The sequence below is a fragment of the Rattus norvegicus genome, chromosome 11 (assembly GCF_021556685.1).
Source record: "Rattus norvegicus strain SHRSP/BbbUtx chromosome 11, alternate assembly SHRSP_T2T, whole genome shotgun sequence".
NCBI lineage: Eukaryota > Metazoa > Chordata > Mammalia > Rodentia > Muridae > Rattus > Rattus norvegicus.
Window position 1 is genome coordinate 79835442 of NC_141544.1, and position 22348 is coordinate 79857789.

General features: G+C 41.4%; 1 protein-coding gene across 8 annotated transcripts in view; it reads right to left on the minus strand.

Moving 5' to 3' along the window:
• Ccdc14 (coiled-coil domain containing 14) overlaps positions 1-22348 on the minus strand; it is a 42017-nt gene that overhangs the window by 18378 nt on the left and 1291 nt on the right. For 4 of the 8 annotated variants that reach the window (XR_015632664.1, XR_015632665.1, NM_001427244.1 and 1 more), the window contains 7 exon segments: positions 18452-18504; positions 10937-11009; positions 10646-10715; positions 10438-10557; positions 3598-3816; positions 3393-3484; positions 1619-2135 (listed from right to left, as the gene is read on the minus strand). Coding sequence is in view for 6 of the 8 variants with exons in the window: in NM_001427244.1 (NP_001414173.1) it covers positions 1619-2135; positions 3393-3484; positions 3598-3816; positions 10438-10557; positions 10646-10715; positions 10937-11009; positions 18452-18504 (1144 nt within the window). In the remaining 2 variants the exon portion in view is untranslated. 8 annotated transcript variants of the gene reach the window in all.

The window sequence follows — 22348 nt, forward strand, 5'->3', positions numbered from 1 at the left end:
GCATGGCTGGCTCAGTTTTAAGAGCTTTGACCTTAGTCAAACTGCATAAAGATTGCATGACTTCTTGTGTCTACCATGTTCTGAATTATGTATGCACAGTACAACAGCTAAAATGATTGCATGGATACACGTTGCCTCGCCTCCTCTGTTAATTTCTGTGGTGAGAAGGCTGGAAGCCTGGCCTTAGCAACAGGAAAGCTCTGCTGTCATTTCCTAGGATCAGTCACCAGCCTGCACCCTAGTTTTTGACTTTAGCCCTTCCTCCTCGATAGTTTTTATTTTTTATTCTTTGGCCAACGTTTCAATGACTTCTTTCCTTTAGCCAAGGCTTCTTCATAGTTCAACAGAACTAAAGAAGGTCCCTCACGAGGCTGCTGGGATTAGAATGAGATGCTATCATCCAAAACTCACTCGCATTCCTCATCTGAAATGGAGGCAATCACAAGAGTGCCGTGAGACTCAGGAAAAGCCACCTAAGAGAGTACAGCACAGTGCTGGGCCAAGGGGGCACTCAGGACACCTGACACTGTACCACTGCTGCCACTGCTGCTGCCGTGATTGAAGATTTGGGTGAAAGAAAAGAAAGGGCCAGGTGTGGTGGTTCCTATCTTTATTCCCAGGACTTGGTGGTTTTCTGTGAGTTCAAGTCCAGCCTGACCTACAAAGCAAGATTCAGGCTAGCCAGAGCTATACAGTGAGTGCCTATGTCAAAAAAATAAACAAAACAAAAACAAACGAACAAAAAACTGCCTAATTTGAAAATCTTAACACAGGAATTTTAATACTTAACCTATGGCTTAACTGTGCAGTATTTACAAGGATTTTAGAAATCTGTGTATGTGTTAGCCTATAAATGGCAGCTATTCCATTAGTTCCATAATCAACTACTGTGCTTTCTTTCATTTTTTTTAAAGAATTATTTATTTTATTTATGAGTACACTGTAGCTGTTTTCAGACACACCAGAGGAGGGCATCGGATCCCATTACAGATGGTTGTGAGCCACCATGTGGTTGCTGGGAATTGAACTCAGGACCTCTGGAAGAGCGGCCAGTGCTGTTAACCGCTGAGCTATCTCTCCCGCCCGTGCTTTCTAAGGTGACATAGACTGATCTGTAATTCATTCCAAGCAAACTCCATACTTCAAAACACGTGCAGGCACGCAAGCATGCACCCCAAAACAATAATTTGGCTCAAAGATCTTTTCCTTGATTTAAGAGAAAAATAGTAAACATAAACTAAGAACTAGTAAGTGGTTTGTGTTGTTACACAAGTTGGAATCTGTTGAACAAAGTAACAGCTAGTTATTAAACAACAGAAGTAAATCGACATCTTTGTTAAACAAAAAAGTCATCCTGGGAGGAAGAAGAGGGATCCAACAGTAGCAGCAGCTGCAGGGTAAGCTGGAAGTAATCCACATGAAACCGTGTCGCAAGAAAGAAACAAAAGCCTTAAAACCTAGGACGACAACAGAACTCTTCCTTACGGGGTCAAGACACAGTTCTGTGACATACACTGGACACTGCTGCTCCGTCAGTGACACCCGAATGACATTTAGAAACCACCACACTGCTATCAAGCAGTGCAGACGACAGAAGAACCATCAAGTGCTTGGCTACCTTGTTCTTCGGTCAGGGCCTTGAGCTCTCCCAGCAAGCACTTGGCAATTCTGACTTTCTCAGCAGTCTGGCTCACGTTTTCTGCCTGCTGCACATTCTTGGCGAGCTTTGCATCTTGCTCATGGATGCTTAAATACTTTCCTTCATTTGTGGCCTCTCCAATTTGTTCTCTGGCACATTTCTCTTCATTAGTGGCCAAGAAGGCTGGCTGTAAGTGAGAGGGACTTGGGTGTGCCTGACTGTCCGAGAGAGCGTCTTTTCCATGAGCTGGAAACAGAGACACGTGTGTTTGGAAACGCTTCGGTAGCTCTGCTTCCTTAGGAGCTCTCTGTTGTGGCAGAACCCAACTCCCAAGATTCAGCTGCTGAATCTTTGAAGCAGCGGCACCATCAGAGTGGGGAGGGCCATGTGCAACTCCAGGATGGACGCTGGATAAAGTCCTGGGAGCATCACGGTGCCGCACAGGGGTTGTCTGACCCTGTGAGTCAAACTGGTTATCATCATCAGTCTGAACTTCCTAAAGCAGGAAAAGAGTAAGCCTTCAAAGGTATGAACAGATATTTCTAAGACTATAAAAACACGAATGAATTAATATTAGAACATAATTTGCTATGACTACAAACCAAGTTTGGATATTTTCAGCTTACAAGCAAGCTGGTCCTTTTCACTACACAACAAAGACTAGTTTTTCAGAGCTTAAGTAGATCACTCTGCAATGTGGGAACATTAGGCCGTGATGAAAATAGACTGTTTACAAATACCACACATGCTCTAAATACACCAGAAATTAGTCCACATTTGGACTCCAACAAACATTTTCATTTTGAGAAACATTTTAAGAAGCAAGCTCAGGGGGTTGGGGATTTAGCTCAGTTATAGAGCGCTTGCCTAGCAAGCGCAAGGTCCTGGGTTCGGTCCTCAGCTCCGGGAAAAAAAAAAAAGCAGCAAGCTCAGAGGCTAGAAGGATGGCTCATTTGTTAGGACTTGTTACTCCTGCAGAGGACCTGGGTTCAGCTCACAGCACCTACATGGCTGCTCACAAGTCCAGTTTCTGGGGATCCAATGATGTCATGCATGTGTGCACAGGCATATATGCAGGCAAAATCCCCACACAAAACCAAAGTATTTTATTTAAAAACCACACAGAGATTTGATAAAAATATATTCAGCTAGGGATGGAGCCCAGGGGTAGTATGTGTGGGGTGCTGGGTTCAATTTTTAGGACCACAGAAATAAAAATGTATGTGTATATATAAAGTGTATATGAATATTATAGTAATAAAACTAGCTGTTAGTTCAAAGTCAAATCAGAGACTAGTGGTTTTACTATACAACTTAGCTCAGACATATTTGTCTTTAGAGAGAAATACTCACAAAGTACAGCTAACCATATAAAAGGCATAAATCAAGAAAACAGTCATACATACTATTGTATTAAGTGAAAAAGCAGCATATAACGGTGTATAACAAAGCTCTTATTTTAGAGAAAAAGTATTTACGAACAGAGAAGAAAACTCACAGTTAACTGAGTGAAAACACACTTTACCAGGGTACTGGCTGTACTTGGGAGGGCGCAAAGCGTGATTTCTTTTTCTCATGATTTCTTCTCTTTCTCTTTCTCACTACTCTTCTTAAGAGTTAAAGCTTTTTACTACAAAAAGTTATGAAATTGGTTTTATATCCTATTATATTTGATCAATAAATTCAGTACACTGCTAAGATGACAATTTCTCTAAGCAAGCTGTTACTTTAGTAACAAACTATATATACCCACAGAGTGGACTGTTAGATGGCAGGATGGCTGCTGAGGGGGCCAGACCGAAGCGGAAGACCAGCCAAAACCAGAATGTGACATTGCCTGAGAGTCTACGGAATTAAAAGGAAAGAAGCATCATTCACATCTTACAGTGTTTATGTAATTGCAAAGTAATTTAATCAGAGTTCACATTCAGCATTCTGAGACTATGGTAGGAACTAACCTGAATTAGACCCAGTATGGCACACAGCAGGCCTTCCATTGGGGCCATGTTTTGAAGCGAAGCTATTCATCAGTGACATTTGAGTCTGCACATGCTCACAGAGGGCTTGGTATATTATCGGTGAGTACATTCTGTAATGATCTTGTACTGACCAATGCTGCGCTATGTCACTTCCAGTAGAAGTTTCATTAGGCATCCATCTCTTATTTTCTGATGATACTAATGTGGAAAAAGGAAATGATTCTTAAATATAAATCTTTAACAACTTTACCCTAATATCTTTACTGTAGCTCCCAGAAGAAAATCATCCCAACTTCTTTTGAAAGTAATTAATGAATTAAGTTTCTCCAGTTAAAATTCATCTGTACCTATTCCTTAAGATCTCCAGTAAGTGCTACTTGGAAAATCTCCCTTTCCGTTCCAGCACCTGCATGTGGAGTGCGCTATCACTAACGTTCACTAAACTCTTTCACCTGGTCCCTTGTCCTGTTCCTGTCAGTGGAAAACAGAATAGGAAAGGCAAAACACTTTGTAACTTTCTATGTTTTCATAGTTAAAAAAAAGAAAAAAGGTCAAACAGTGAGAACAGTGGACAATCAAAAATCATGAAGAAAACAATCTTAACCTAGTGTTAATCATTCCCAGATCTGACCACCACCTACATTTCCAACTCTATTATTCTCAACTCAAATGTTTTACCCACTTGAGGCCAGTGTAGACACGCACCACAGAACTTCTTGTTCCAGTTGCTTCTTGCTGCTTCTGTGGACTCGTGCCATTCTGCAGAGCCTCAGTTTCTTCTGGATCAAGCCACTGCTTCTGGTTCATGTTTGGTGTTTTGGACTAGACTGCTGATGTCCTGACAGTGAAGACTGTAATTGCCCCAAAGAACTATTTCTAAACAGGTCCGCATCCCCTATTTTCTATTAACCTTTCTTTCCCCTTCCTCTGGTAGGTGGGCCAAACGTCGACGTTGAAGAGTTTAAGAACCCTTCCTTATTAAAGTGGGTTTTGGAAACTCTAAGCCTGCACCTCCTTTTCTCCCAGCCCTTTCCCCTACCTCCACCTCCATCTCCTCTGTTTCTCTTCAAAAAAAGGCCAGGCCTCCCGTGGATGTCCAGTGGCCCTTGGGCAGGAGTACTTCTTAGGCTTCCTTATTAAAAACCTCACTAGTGTATGTGCCTGGTATTAATAAGCTAGAGAATGAAAAAGGGTTTGATATGGCACTGTTCAATAACTGGTATAAAAACATCTGGATTCTATTTCCCTGTCTAAGAAGATTCCTCTTCCCAAATGTTTGCTAAACAGGATTAACAAAGGGAGAGGATCTGGTAGAGCATAAATTATCAGGTTACAAAATGGACTTTGAAAAGCAGCTTGGGGCAGCACCTACAAAACCAAATACAGGCTGACACAGTTCCGTGAGCTTTACGACTGCTAAAGGACACACACTAGAATGTGCACGAACTGGCTGAGTAGCCTTGAGGATTTGTCTGACCTTTCCTTACCTTTTCCTTATTAGAAAATTGGTGATTAAAAGAACACTGCTTCCTTGGAGCAGAGTGGTTTTAGGGTTGGCTAGGAGACTTTGAGGTCTGATTCCTATTCTAACATATTGTTGCTTCTACAGGAAACTTAGGTAAGATGACAAAGTCCTTATAAAAATGGATTCAGATATCCCACAGTCTTCCAGAAAAAACACACCTACTCCATCTGCATGGCCAGTCACCCAATAGATCCAAGCACTATGGGAGGCAGGCACAGCCATTGCAGGCCCTGTCCCTGTCTTTCTTGGGAAGAAGCCCAACCTGTCTTTTGGGTGCTATGCAGCAGACTTTCACAGCAGTGAGTCTTCAAAACCAGTTTTCTTGTGAAAAGTGTATGTGCTGCTGAAAAAGCCAGTCTCAGGCAATGCCTGAGCATGGAGGGCCATGCGACCTAAGACTCACCCGGAAACAAAGATATTCCTATGAAGGTGAAAAGAACATGCTGTCGTCTCTGATCCAACTTTCAGGAACACACAGCTCATAGCCATTGTCCCACTGAAGTCCACGGAAAAGCCCCCAAACCAAGTGAGACCTTCTGGGACAACATCCAAGAAAACTAGAGCAGTCTACCAAGAGCAGAACAATCAACTGGTGGATTTGAGAGTGCCTTCAACAGTTAAACAAGCCCAGAAGCAGTCTGACAATGTGAGGAGTTTGATGTTTACACATGACCTTGAAAATGAATCTGTAAATTCTGATGGGCATTACTGGGGTATGGAGAGCCCAAGGTTTCATTTTTGGGAAACACTATTAGAAGGTGAATGTGACTCTTAGGACTACGCTCTAGGCCTGACAGGATTCTAAGACAGAACCCGAGGGTTGGGATGATGGGTTAGTCAGGTGTTTGTCACTCAGGCACCCATTTAAAAACCCTGGCACAGCCATGGGCATCTGTGAACCCAGACCAGGAGAGCAAGAGAGACAAGAGGCTCCCCTGAGCTCACCAATCAGCTGGTCAGTCCAGCTGGGAGAGCAAACTCTGGACTGTGAAAAGATGAATCTCAACAAACAAGATGGAAGGCAGAATATCTGTGCTGCACGTGTGAAGCCTTGGGTTCGAGTCCCAGGACATCAATGAGTAAGATGAGGCATGGGGAGGAAGACAGCCAGTGTCAGCTTCTGCCATGTGCACATGCACACAGGATTGGAGAGGCCATTTCTTCCTTTATAGGAGGGGCAGGGTAATCACCGGTCTCTCTACCTTCCTATCTATCGTTTCTTCACCCTATGGACACCTCCAGGATAGGCTGCTGTACCCTTTAGTTTTGAGAGCAGAAAAGTAAGTTTGCTTGATGCTGCCAGTCACTCCCTCCCATAGAGGTCCCCACTCACTCCTTCAATTTCCCTGTCATTCCTTCAGTCCATCCCCGCAACACTTTGGTCACAGAGTTAAAAGTCAGTCAATAATACTGTACTTGTCTTTTTGCTTTGCATAATCTCATTGCTATTAAATACAAAGATGGAGTAAAATGCAAATAAAAATCACCAACTTCTAAAGATTGCTGAACTGTAGGTAACACTTGGCAACGTCTTAGAACAGCATGTAGCACACAGCAAAAACTCAGCAGCGTTGTGTCGCTGAACAGTGGCAAACTGACCAGGAGTAAATACTCCACTTTAATAACTCTTGTCTCAGAAATGTACTTGTAAACATGATCCCTCTGAGATGGTGGAGACCCAGAGCAGTAACAGATCATTTTATCAGATGAGCTGCAAAACCAGCTAATACATGTCCTGTATCAGTTTTTATTAAAAATGAATTCACAATAAAGAAAATAGAACAATATCCTATAAAACTATTAACTCTGAAGTCTAAGATGATACCCAGGAGATCACAGTCACAGGCATAGTTTTGTCCTCTAGGCCTCTCATTTCAGACTTCTCCTGGTTTCTTAAGAATTATCTAAAGGAGGAGTTCTGAGTCCAGGTTCACAGGCCTAAGTTCTCAACCCACTAGTTCACCAGCCTTCTTTCTGCAATGTGTATCAAGCTAGATACACAATGTCCTGCCTCGGCCAGCAGATGTCACCGTCCCACATAAATTAACAAACTCCATACAGGATTCTTTCTTAAAAGGCCAGAGAGTAAGCATTTCAGGCTTATGAGCAAACTTTGTCTCTGTCACAACTACTCAGTGCCACCGTAGTACAAGAGCAGGGAAATATATAAACAGTAGGTTCTAACAAAACTTTAGTTATAAAGTAAAACTAGATATCATTTCTTTTTTTTTTTTTTTTTTTGGTTCTTTTTTTCGGAGCTGGGGACCGAACCCAGGGCCTTGCGCTTCCTAGGTAAGCGCTCTACCACTGAGCTAAATCCCCAGCCCCTAGATATCATTTCTAAAAACACAACTGGCTGTACGGTACTGACCCTAGTTAAGACTGATGCTGTCCAACAGAAACATAGTATAAGCAATATATGTAATTTAAAATTCTAATTAGTCGCATCAAAAGTTAAAAGGACGACTTACTTCTCATGTTTTATTTACGTGTAGCCAGAGTGGGGCTGCAGCTCAACAGTAGAGCTCTTGTCCAGCACATTGAAAGCCCTGAGCCTGATCCCCAACACCACAAAAATAAATAAGTAAATATAACAACAGTACTAACATTTCACTGTGTAAGGCCAGAACTAAAACACTTTTTGTATTAAATCTTCAAAATCCAGCATATATTTACAGTGTACCCAAAAACAGATGCTAAATTTTTATCAGAAACATTCCATCTCTATTTAGACTAAATATAATTTATAGTTAAAAGAGATTTACACACCGAAAGTACTCCAAAAATCTCGGTTTTATGGTTGGATATCAGGTTTCAAATTTATTAAATTAATTAAAATTTAAGCCTAGGGGTTAGAAAAAATAGCCCAGTCAGTAAAGTACCTGCCGTCTCAAGCACAAGAATCTGAGTTGGATGCCCAGAAGCTGGCAAGGACTGACAGGCAGTATGGTTCCTAACCCAAGCAAAGGGGAGAGAGAACAGACGGATCCGTGGAGTTGACTGGCCGGCTGGCCTAGCTAAATCCATAAGCTTCCGGTTCCGTACGAAAAATAAAGGTAGGGAGTGAATAAGGAGAAACAAAAGTGTATGCACATGGGTACACAGCCTCACTGATGTGAACACACACACACACACACACATTACACAGCCTCACTGATGTGAACACACACACACACACATTACACAGCCTCACTGATGTGAACACACACACACACACACACACATTACACAGCCTCACTGATGTGAACACACACACACACACACACATTACACAGCCTCACTGATGTGCACACACACACACACACATTACACAGCCTCACTGATGTGAACACACACACACACACATTACACAGCCTCACTGATGTGAACACACACACACACACATTACACAGCCTCACTGATGTGAACACACACACACACACACATTACACAGCCTCACTGATGTGAACACACACACACACACACATTACACAGCCTCACTGATGTGAACACATACACACACACACACACATTACACAGCCTCACTTATGTGAACACACACACACACACACATTACATAGCCTCACTGATGTGAACACACACACACACACATTACACAGCCTCACAGATGTGAACACACACACACACACACACATTCAGCCCACTGGTGCAGGGATCTCTAATAAGCAGCACCTGTCGATAAAAAAGCCATGGACAAGGAGCTGAGGCAGGAGGTGAGACACTGGCAGGAGGGGAGGATTCTGGGAAATAGAGAGGCACTGGGGATTCGAGAGCTGAGGAAGAAGCAGATGGGGACTGAAGGAGAGCTAACTAACAGCAGGTAGACGAACTCAGGATGGAGTTAGGCGTAGATTCGCCTTGGACTTGGTACGTGAGGCTGAGGAACGGTAACTAACCATGTGGAAGATAGAATAGTTAGAATGGGTTACCTAAGTTACGAGCTCGTCAGGGAATGAGCCACAGCTTAAGGCCTAGGCATTAATTAATGACCAATTAGTCCCCGAGTTGTCATTGCAGGAGCAGGGGCTGGATAAAGGAAAGACAGACTTACATTATCACACACTAGCTGCACTAGTCCTATTTCAAGGGATCAGTAGGCACACGGGGGCTAGTGCTACCCTCCTGAGCAGTACAGGCAAACATGGTAGAAGGTGATTTGTCTCCAAGATGGAGAAATGAAGGGACCTGCTTTTCTCACCTTCACCCTCTTAACTAATGATCATGTGGAATGGCAATGTCAGTCTTTCCATCTCCACTTCGAGGTGTTTTGCTTGTTTTGTTATGTTTTAAACTTTACCCCCTGTGTAAAATGTAAGCACACCCTAAGTACTGACTGATGCTCCTGGCCCATCTGAAGAGCTGGATGAGCGGATTCACCCAGAATTCCCATTGTAATCTGATTTGATTGCTATGCACTGTATATGTGTGAAGTCATCACACTGTACCCATAAATATGTACAATTCCATGTTAATTTAAGAATGGAGTTCATAGTGTAAACTGTTTCAACTTCATTTTGAACAGTATAGTGTGATAGGCCTTTAAAAGACAGTATTCTCAAAACTTGTTTTAAACTAGTTCCTGAATCACTTCACTTAATTTTCAGCAAGGTTAACCATGAAATCATACCCCATCCTGTCTTTGGACACAATCAGTGTCAACCATTGGCAGATTTTTTTTGTCCTATATCCTAACTGTAGTTCAATAAGTTTATTGTTTAACTAACTTAGAATATATACATACAAGTTAAATTTAAAATAATTATAATTTGGGGCTGGAGAGATAGCTTAGTGGTTAAGAGCACTGGCTGCTTTTCCAGAGGTCATGAGTTCAATTCTCAGCAACCACATGGTGGCTCACAATCATCTATAATGAGATCTGGTGCCCTCTTCTGGTGTGTCTGAAGACAGCTACAGCGTACTCATATATAATAAATAAATAAATCTTAAAAAATAACTATGATTCGAATTCCCAATACGCATGTATGAAGTTCAGCAGAGTGGTACATGTCTGTATCCCCAGAACTAGAGAAACAGAGACAGACAGACCCTAGCTTCTTGGCCAACTACTCTAGCTTCACGTTCAGTAAAGAGACGTTGTCTCAACAAATAGTGTAAGACACCTGGTTGGTACTGACTTGACCTCCGGTATGTGTGTGTAAACACACGCACGCGCGCGCGCGCGCACACACACACACACACACACACACACACACACACACATATATACATACACACACACACACACACACACACACACACGAACTAGCTTTAAGTAAATATGGGAAGACACTTACATATTTCCTTCCGGACCACTGTAGGAACATGTTTTTCAGGTCCTTTCTTTTTAGATCTGTTCTTTCTGCCTTCTAAAGGTTTAGAATTGGATCTATTTTCTGAATATACTACTTCTGAACCTGTTAATAATAAAAAGAAAGGTCTGCAAACATGAAGAACTAGCTTATTGATAAAAGATGATCAACAAAGAACTTTAAAAAATAAAACCTGAATCTTCATTTTTCAAAATGTCCCGCAGCAAAGAAGCACAACTGTCAAGTCCCTGAACAGTGTCCGTCTGTAGGAAGAAAGATGCTTAGAGAGAAAACTACACCATGCCTCTTCAAACACATTTCTCTATAAGCAACTTATCACTGTAGAAACATATCTTAAAGCACGGGCAGCATATATACGTCCTTGGTGCAAATCCCACTTTACTTTGGCACTGTAGTCCCATTCTTAGCTTTTACCTGAGGTCCAATTAAAATAGCATATTGCGTTCAGTCGCTTTGCCCTTACCTGACTTTCTGAATCAGAATAAGCAGGACAGGCAGGATCTACGTTAAAATGTGCTACTTTTCTCACGTGGGTCCTAGAAAACAAAGTTGATATCCTTAAAAAAATTTGCAAGTGTTTTTTTCCAAAATATATAAACAATCAATTCCTTTCCAGCAAAGATTAGAAAACTCATCTACAGCTCTCTGCTCCCAGACCCGGTGAGAGAGAGACCCAACCGCCTGGTCAGGTGGGCACTCCTGAGGCTGCAGAGCGGAAGAGACCAACAACACTGCTCACCCCTGCCCACATCCGTGGCCCAAGAGGAAACTGTATAAGGCCTCTGGGCTCCCGTGGGGGAGGGCCCAGGAGCAGCAGGACACCTGCCTGAGACACCACCGGAACCGGAAAGAAACAGACCGGATAAACAGTTCTCTGCACCCAAATCCAGTGGGAGGGAGAGCTAAACCTTCAGAGAGGCAGACAAGCCTGGGAAACCAGAAGAGACTGCTCCCTGCACACACATCTCGGACGCCAGAGGAAAAAGCCAAAGACCATCTGGAACCCTGGTGCACTGAAGCTCCCGGAAGGGGCGGCACAGGTCTTCCTGGTTGCTGCCGCTGCAGAGAGCCCCTGGGCAGCACCCCACGAGCGAACCTGAGCCTCGGGACCACAGGTAAGACCAAATTTTCTGCTTCAAGAAAGCTGCCTGGTGAACTCAAGACACAGGCCCACAGGAACAGCTGAAGACCTGTAGAGAGGAAAAACTACACGCCCGAAAGCAGAACACTCTGTCCCCATAACTGACTGAAAGAGAGGAAAACAGGTCTACAGCACTCCTGACACACAGGCTTATAGGACAGTCTAGCCACTGTCAGAAATAGCAGAACAAAGTAACACTAGAGATAATCTGATGGCGAGAGGCAAGCGCAGGAACCCAAGCAACAGAAACCAAGACTACATGGCACCATCGGAGCCCAATTCTCCCATCAAAACAAACATGGAATATCCAAACACACCAGAAAAGCAAGATCTATTTTCAAAATCATATTTGATCATGATGCTGGAGGACTTCAAGAAAGACATGAAGAACTCCCTTAGAGAACAAGTAGAAGCCTACAGAGAGGAATCGCAAAAATCCCTGAAAGGATTCCAGGAAAACACAATCAAACAGTTGAAGGAATTAAAAATGGAAATAGAAGCAATCAAGAAAGAACACATGGAAACAACCCTGGATATAGAAAACCAAAAGAAGAGACAAGGAGCTGTAGATACAAGCTTCACCAACAGAATACAAGAGATGGAAGAGAGAATCTCAGGAGCAGAAGATTCCATAGAAATCATTGACTCAACTGTCAAAGATAATGTAAAGCGGAAAAAGCTACTGGTCCAAAACATACAGGAAATCCAGGACTCAATGAGAAGATCAAACCTAAGGATAATAGGTATAGAAGAGAGTGAAGACTCCCAGCTCAAAGGACCAGTAAATATCTTCAACAAAATCATAGAAGAAAACTTCCCTAACCTAAAAAAAGAGATACCCATAGACATACAAGAAGCCTACAGAACTCCAAATAGATTGGACCAGAAAAGAAACACCTCCCGTCACATAATTGTCAAAACACCAAACGCACAAAATAAAGAAAGAATATTAAAAGCAGTAAGGGAAAAAGGTCAAGTAACATATAAAGGGAGACCTATCAGAATCACACCAGACTTCTCGCCAGAAACTATGAAGGCCAGAAGATCCTGGACTGATGTCATACAGACCCTAAGAGAACACAAATGCCAGCCCAGGTTACTGTATCCAGCAAAACTCTCAATTAACATTGATGGAGAAACCAAGATATTCCATGACAAAACCAAATTTACACAATATCTTTCTACAAATCCAGCACTACAAAGGATAATAAATGGTAAAGCCCAACATAAGGAGGCAAGCTATACCCTAGAAGAAGCAAGAAACTAATCGTCTTGGCAACAAAACAAAGAGAATGAAAGCACACAAACATAACCTCACATCCAAATATGAATATAAAGGGAAACAATAATCACTATTCCTTAATATCTCTCAATATCAATGGCCTCAACTCTCCAATAAAAAGACATAGATTAACAAACTGGATACGCAACGAGGACCCTGCATTCTGCTGCCTACAGGAAACACACCTCAGAGACAAAGACAGACACTACCTCAGAGTGAAAGGCTGGAAAACAACTTTCCAAGCAAATGGTCAGAAGAAGCAAGCTGGAGTAGCCATTCTAATATCAAATAAAATCAATTTCCAACTAAAAGTCATCAAAAAGATAAGGAAGGACACTTCATATTCATCAAAGGAAAAATCCACCAAGATGAACTCTCAATCCTAAATATCTATGCCCCAAATACAAGGGCACCTACATACGTAAAAGAAACCTTACTAAAGCTCAAAACACACATTGCACCTCACACAATAATAGTAGGAGATTTCAACACCCCACTCTCATCAATGGACAGATCATGGAAACAGAAATTAAACAGTGATGTCGACAGACTAAGAGAAGTCATGAGCCAAATGGACTTAACAGATATTTATAGAACATTCTATCCTAAAGCAAAAGGATATACCTTCTTCTCAGCTCCTCATGGCACTTTCTCCAAAATTGACCATATAATTGGTCAAAAAACGGGCCTCAACAGGTACAGAAAGATAGAAATAATCCCATGCGTGCTATCGGACCACCACGGCCTAAAACTGGTCTTCAATAACAATAAGGGAAGAATGCCCACATATACGTGGAAATTGAACAATGCTCTACTCAATGATAACCTGGTCAAGGAAGAAATAAAGAAAGAAATTAAAAACTTTTTAGAATTTAATGAAAATGAAGATACAACATACCCAAACTTATGGGACACAATGAAAGCTGTGCTAAGAGGAAAACTCATAGCGCTGAGTGCCTGCAGAAAGAAACAGGAAAGAGCATATGTCAGCAGCTTGACAGCACACCTAAAAGCTCTAGAACAAAAAGAAGCAAATACACCCAGGAGGAGTAGAAGGCAGGAAATAATCAAACTCAGAGCTGAAATCAACCAAGTAGAAACAAAAAGGCCCATAGAAAGAATCAACAGAAACAAAAGTTGGTTCTTTGAGAAAATCAACAAGATAGATAAACCCTTAGCCAGACTAACGAGAGGACACAGAGAGTGCGTCCAAATTAACAAAATCAGAAATGAAAAGGGAGACATAACTACAGATTCAGAGGAAATTCAAAAAATCATCAGATCTTACTATAAAAACCTATATTCAACAAAATTTGAAAATGTTCAGGAAATGGACAATTTCCTAGACAGATACCAGGTACCGAAGTTAAATCAGGAACAGATAAACCAGTTAAACAACCCCATAACTCCTAAGGAAATAGAAGCAGTCATTAAAGGTCTCCCAACCAAAAAGAGCCCAGGTCCAGACGGGTTTAGTGCAGAATTCTATCAAACCTTCATAGAAGACCTCATACCAATATTATCCAAACTATTCCACAAAATTGAAACAGATGGAGCCCTACCGAATTCCTTCTACGAAGCCACAATTACTCTTATACCTAAACCACACAAAGACACAACAAAGAAAGAGAACTTCAGACCAATTTCCCTTATGAATATCGACACAAAAATACTCAATAAAATTCTGGCAAACCGAATTCAAGAGCACATCAAAACAATCATCCACCATGATCAAGTAGGCTTCATCCCAGGCATGCAGGGATGGTTTAATATACAGAAAACCATCAACGTGATCCATTATATAAACAAACTGAAAGAACAGAACCACATGATCATTTCATTAGATGCTGAGAAAGCATTTGACAAAATTCAACACCCCTTCATGATAAAAGTCCTGGAAAGAATAGGAATTCAAGGCCTATACCTAAACATAGTAAAAGCCATATACAGCAAACCAGTTGCTAACATTAAACTAAATGGAGAGAAACTTGAAGCAATCCCACTAAAATCAGGGACTAGACAAGGCTGCCCACTCTCTCCCTACTTATTCAATATAGTTCTTGAAGTTCTAGCCAGAGCAATCAGACAACAAAAGGAGATCAAAGGGATACAGATCGGAAAAGAAGAGGTCAAAATATCACTATTTGCAGATGACATGATAGTATATTTAAGTGATCCCAAAAGTTCCACCAGAGAACTACTAAAGCTGATAAACAACTTCAGCAAAGTGGCTGGGTATAAAATTAACTCAAATAAATCAGTTGCCTTCCTCTATACAAAAGAGAAACAAGCCGAGAAAGAAATTAGGGAAACGACACCCTTCATAATAGACCCAAATAATATAAAGTACCTCGGTGTGACTTTAACCAAGCAAGTAAAAGATCTGTACAATAAGAACTTCAAGACACTGAAGAAGGAAATTGAAGAAGACCTCAGAAGATGGAAAGATCTCCCATGCTCATGGATTGGCAGGATTAATATAGTAAAAATGGCCATTTTACCAAAAGCAATCTACAGATTCAATGCAATCCCCATCAAAATACCAATCCAATTCTTCAAAGAGTTAGACAGAACAATTTGCAAATTCATCTGGAATAACAAAAAACCCAGGATAGCTAAAGCTATCCTCAACAATAAAAGGACTTCAGGGGGAATCACTATCCCTGAACTCAAGCAGTATTACAGAGCAATAGTGATAAAAACTGCATGGTATTGGTACAGGGACAGACAGATAGACCAATGGAATAGAATTGAAGACCCAGAAATGAACCCACACACCTATGGTCACTTGATTTTTGACAAAGGAGCCAAAACCATCCAATGGAAAAAAGATAGCATTTTCAGCAAATGGTGCTGGTTCAACTGGAGGGCAACATGTAGAAGAATGCAGATCGATCCATGCTTATCACCCTGTACAAAGCTTAAGTCCAAGTGGATCAAGGACCTCCACATCAAACCAGACACACTCAAACTAAGAGAAGAAAAACTAGGGAAACATCTGGAACACATGGGCACTGGAAAAAATTTCCTGAACAAAACACCAATGGCTTATGCTCTAAGATCAAGAATCGACAAATGGGATCTCATAAAACTGCAAAGCTTCTGTAAGGCAAAGGACACTGTGGTTAGGACAAAACGGCAACCAACAGATTGGGAAAAGATCTTTACCAATCCTACAACAGATAGAGGCCTTATATCCAAAATATACAAAGAACTCAAGAAGTTAGACCGCAGGGAAACAAATAACCCTATTAAAAAATGGGGTTCAGAGCTAAACAAAGAATTCACAGCTGAGGAATGCCGAATGGCTGAGAAATACCTAAAGAAACGTTCAACATCTTTAGTCATAAGGGAAATACAAATCAAAACAACCCTGAGATTTCACCTCACACCAGTGCGATTGGCTAAGATCAAAAACTCAGGTGACAGCAGATGCTGGCGAGGATGTGGAGAAAGAGGAACACTCCTCCATTGTTGGTGGGATTGCAGACTGGTAAAACCATTCTGGAAATCAGTCTGGAGGTTCCTCAGAAAATTGGACATTGAACTGCCTGAGGATCCAGCTATACCTCTCTTGGGCATATACCCAAAAGATGCCTCAACATATAAAAGAGACACGTGCTCCACTATGTTCATTGCAGCCTTATTTATAATAGCCAGAAACTGGAAAGAACCCAGATGCCCTTCAACAGAGGAATGGATACAGAAAATGTGGTACATCTACACAATGGAATATTACTCAGCTATCAAAAACAACGAGTTTATGAAATTCGTAGGCAAATGGTTGGAACTGGAAAATATCATCCTGAGTGAGCTAACCCAATCACAGAAAGACATACATGGTATGCACTCATTGATAAGTGGCTATTAGCCCAAATGCTTGAATTACCCTAGATCCCTAGAACAAACGAAACTCAAGACGGATGATCAAAATGTGAATGCTTCACTCCTTCTTTAAATGAGGAAAAAGAATATCCTTGGCAGGGAAGGGAGAGGCAAAGATTAAAACAGAGACTGAAGGAACACCCATTCAGAGCCTGCCCCACATGTGGCCCATACATATACAGCCACCCAATTAGACAAGATGGATGAAGCAAAGAAGTGCAGACCGACAGGAGCCGGTTGTAGATCGCTCCTGAGAGACACAGCCAGAATACAGCAAATACAGAGGCGAATGCCAGCAGCAAACCACTGAACTGAGAATAGGTCCCCCATTGAAGGAATCAGAGAAAGAACTGGAAGAGCTTGAAGGGGCTCGAGACCCCAAAAGTACAACAATGTCAAGCAACCAGAGCTTCCAGGGACTAAGCCACTACCTAAAGACTATACATGGACTGACCCTGGACTCTGACCCCATAGGTAGCAATGAATATCCTAGTAAGAGCACCAGTGGAAGGGGAAGCCCTGGGTCCTGCTAAGACTGAACTCCCAGTGAACTAGACTATGGGCAGAGGGCGGCAATGGGGGGAGGGTTGGGAGGGGAACACCCATAAGGAAGGGGAGGGGGGAGGGGGATATTTGCCCGGAAACCGGGAAAGGGAATAACACTCGAAATGTATATAAGAAATACTCAAGTTAATAAAAAAAAAAAAAAAAAAAAAGGAAAAAAAAAAAAGAAAACTCATCTATCCACATGTGATGTGGATAGGACAAGCTGGAGATTATGAGGACTACTAAGCACTAAACAGCGACTAGGCTGGAATGACGCGGGTGGGGACAGGACAGTCTCTTACAGTCTAAGGGACTGGAACTTTTGCTGGTCCTCACTGTAGAGAATTATACACCTTGACGTCACAGAAGATTAAGACTGCTCTCTTTTTTTTTGCCACATTTTTGCTATCCCAAACTGTTTGCTTAGCCTGACTAAAGAGACGAATGTAAGGACCACACTACCTGCCTTACATTTCCAGGTAATCACAGGTTTCAGCCTTAGCTAACGCACAGATGCAACCTCACGTAATTCTGCCATGTCCCTGACCCAGAGTAATGCATGGCGTCATCTGCTAAAGACACAAACACAGACCTGAAAGCAAGTCCTAGAGTCCGTCATGTAAAGGTTGGGAGCAACCATTATAGATATATGCTGGTCAAGTTTGCTGTCTAGCTCAGTTGGCGTGACGTAAGTCCTTGTAAAACCCTATTAAAGAGTCTAGTGCTGTTCAATAAAGACAGAGCAAAGTCCTCGTGTTCACACACAGACACACCATAGGAACACACAAGGCGGCCTTCAGGCAGACACAGATTCAGATTCATAAAACAGACTGAGAGGCTGGAGGACCCAGGGAACATGAAGTAGAGAATTCAAGGCTGGACTCACTCTTTGTGGAACACAACTCCAGAGAAGTGCTTTTCTCTCCTTAATGTGACACTGATAGACTATGGTGACTCTGACTTATCACTAAGGATTTATAATCTGCACGATACCCAACTACTTGTGGAGGCAGAGCCCACTTATTCTCCTGAGGTAGGCAAATATGGTCAAGCCCTCGGACCTGCAAATTTGCCTTAATCTAAGTTCAGATTTCCTGGACTTGGAAACTTGGAGACGCACTCACCCTTTCTTTCCATTTGGTAACTTCGATCCGGGTTGCCTTCCTGAAGGTATCACCTGTGACATAATATGTTACAGAAGATATGAAGTTATTGTTCCATTAGACTGACATCCTGCATGGCTGCAATAGCACGGTCTTTTTCACACATCCAAAGCAACACATTAAGTTTTCATTCCCTTGTCTTCCTGCCCTGGAAACTATTTCTACTTTCCAAACATCTGACTACATTAGAAACCACTACTAAATGGAACTTCTGTCCTTCTGTGACTAGCATAGTATCTTTAACCGCTATCCATTCTGTGGCATAAACCAAAGCTTCCTTTCTTCTATGAGGCTGAATATTCCATTCCATGTATGTAGCATGCCATTTACTCTTTATAAATCAGAAGGACTTTTAAAATCCACAACTATAATTTAACTCTTCTATAATAAATATGTTCTACATGCAGTGTAGGAGGCAACATATGTATATGTTCCTTAGTCTTTCTTACATCTGTAAAAAATAAAATAAAATAAAAATCCTGCCACATTGTTTTAAGCTGAAAGGACCTATTACCATTATAATTGGACTATACTCAATCCTTCGACATGGTCTAAAGTCTCCAATTTCTGATGCATGTAATTCAAGAACAGGACAATGGTGATGGGAAGACAGTTCTATGGAAGAGTGCTTGTCCAGCATACATGCACAAAGCCAGGGAGATGGCTCAGTGGGTAAACTGACTGCTGCTCAAGGACGAGGAACCTTCCCATTCTCAGCATTTACATAAAAGTCAGCCTTGAGGGCCCCTGTATAGAACCCCAGCAATGGAGTGGAGGGTGAAGACCCTGGACCCTAGAATTACTAGGCAGCCAATCTAGCCAAAACAGTGGAGAGCTCCAGGTTCAGTCAGAGATCGTGTCTCAAAAACTGAAGTGTAGGGTGTTAGAGGAAGATAATCAACCCCTGACCTGCACACACATATTCCGAGGTCACCGTACCCATGCACATGCCCTGAAAAATAAGCTTTCCTCGTGCCTCTGGTCATCGTCCAATGTCTTAGAAGGACCAAACTAGTACATTGAAAACTGCTTATCTACATCTGTTTCTCATTCTTTTAAACCTGAACAACAATTTTAAGTCTGCATTTTAAAGCTAAAGAAGGTTGGATGACGTTTATGTAGACAAGATGTTCATCTTCAAATGCACTCAGTGTCTTGGAAGGAAAACAGTTGTCTTCAGGCAGGAAAACCAGGTATCTGGAGAAGCTGATGAGAGAGACTTCCAGAGCAGGGCAATTGGGAAGCTTTATATCATATATGCCTTATATCGTAATAACTGTATCTGATAAATATAATATCCACTCAAAAGAAAGTGTTAAGACATCAAAGCTCCCAATCTTCCCCTCAGTCCACTCCTAGGTGCACTCAATGTTGGTTTCATTCAAGTCTTCACATGGTTACTATTTCATAGCAAGAGTTTTACACAGTGAATACCAAATGTCCTGATGTTATTTACTCTTCCCTATTTGGATATGTACACGCACACTCACATACACTATGAATTTTTGCACCAAATAATGTTATAGAAAATAAACCTTTACAAAAGGGTCATGAATTTACAGTATCATACTAAAACAAAAATGTTTTGTCTGACATACATAATCTCAAAAAAGATAGAGAGCAATATTTTTTTGTCTGCCCACTTCAAAATAGGTCAGGATCATAATATTCCTAAATGTTTCTTAAGAACAAAATTCTCTAATATAGCTATAAAAATTGAAAACTTTAGCATTATGCTCTAATCTAGACCTGATTTACATTATACTTATCCCAATTTTGTCCTTTATAGAAAAAACAAGGACTAATTCATGTCCAATCCTGGATCACGTGGTACACTTAATTGTTATGGTTCTCGAATCTCCTTTAACCTGGAATCTCCTTTAACCTTGGGCTGTCTTTATGTTCCATATCTTTGACATATTAAAAAGTAAAGGCTAATCATTCTGCATATGGTTCTCTGATATTTAGATTGACTGTTTCCCCATGAACAGAGTCAGGTTATGTATTTCTGGCAAGAATACAGCAAGAGATATGTCATTCTCAATACAAGCAGGCAAATGATAGTGGTTTGTCTGTTACTGGTGATATACAGTGACTTCAGATGGTGTCTGCCAGGATTTTCGTCATTAAAGATTTCTATTTTTGCCAGGTATGGTAGTACACGCCTTTAATCCCAGAGCTGGAGAGGCAGAGACAGGCAGATCTCTGAGTTCACAATCAGAGTCTGAGTCTACAGTACAAGTTCCAGGCTGCCACACAGAGAAACCCTGTCTTAAAAACAAACAAACATACCATTTTTATCTTTCTAAAAGCTATCCTGACACTATGTAGATATCCTCAAACCCTCTTTCGGTAGTCTAACTATCCATTGATGGTTCCTGGTTTATGGTTTATCAAAAGGTGACTTATGTAACTACACAACTCCTTCTACATTTATTAGCTGGTTTTCAACTAATAGAATAAGACTTTTCCTTCATCCTTATTGATTGGCTAGTGTGAACACATTGATTCCTATTCTAAAGAGGGTGACCCATTATCAATACTGGTGCTTATAACAAATGTACAGGTGCATACACTGAGGAAAAAGAAATCAAGAAAGAATAAACATTAGGGGATGAAGAAGGACTGACTGTAGGTGATGAGCATGAGTCCCAAGAGGAGAGAAAGGTAATTGTGTTCTGATTCCTTGCCATGCCATTTTTCCGTGATGGAAAAGGGCATTAATATTTATTCAACAATGAAAGTATGAAATCCAGTGTGAAGCATCACAGCTCCAGGGTGGCTATTCTAACTGTACAAAGGGTCACTGAGTTCTATAGACCTTGGGTCTGGGTGATTTTCATTTGTGGTGTTTTCTATTAATGAGTTTTTAATGATAAGGTTTATTAAAATTTTGTTTTAAAAAATGAATGCTTAAGCTGGAGACATGGCGCTAAGGTTAAGGGCTGTTCTTCCAGAGGACCGGCTCAGCATTTTAAGGGCCCTGGTTGCTCTTCCAAAGGACCTGAGTTAAATCCCAGCACCAACACAGAAGCTAGCTCCCAACTGTCTATAACTCCAGTACCAGAGGATCTGGCACCCTTGCAGACATACAGGTAGAACACCAACGCACAGAAAAGTAATTACATCTTTTAAAAACGGGATGCTCAAGGTGCGTGAGAGTCAGTCAGAGGGAGCTCCTTCCAGCTGGATGCTGGGACGTTTTAACCACACTCAACAGCTTTTTACATTTTCCTTATCGTTTATAAAGAATGTCATAAAAATATTTAACATCTCATCTACCTTAACAAGTTGTACAATGCTTCCCCGATTCCTAGAGTCCATCCATACACTTAAAACATACCTACTAAGTAGCAACCCCGTGTTCTCTGAATTGCTCTACTCCAGGCACAGGTAAGTGAACTCATGCAGCATCTGTCCCCACTAAGTAAGTCCCAAACTTCACAGCTGCTAGTGCACATGGCAGACTTTCCTTAAGGCTAAATAATGTTCTATTAGATGTATGGACCGGAACTTCTTTACCCATCCACTCACAGACATTTAGGTTGTTTCTATGTCTTAGCTATTGTGAATAACACAGCAATGAAAGTAAATGCAAACACCTCTTCAAAAATCTTGATTTCAATTCTTTTTAATAAATACTAGTAATGGAGCTGGCTGGGTCACCTCAGCTCCACTTTAAATGGTTTGGTTTTATGAGGATCTCACTGTTAGTCAGGCTGGCCTCAAGCTCATGATCCTCCTGCCTCAGGTTCCCGGGTACTAGGACTACAGTTGTGCACTGCCATGCTTGGCTTATTTTCTGAGGACGCTATACTATTTATATTCCCACCAGGACTATACAAGAGTATCAATTTC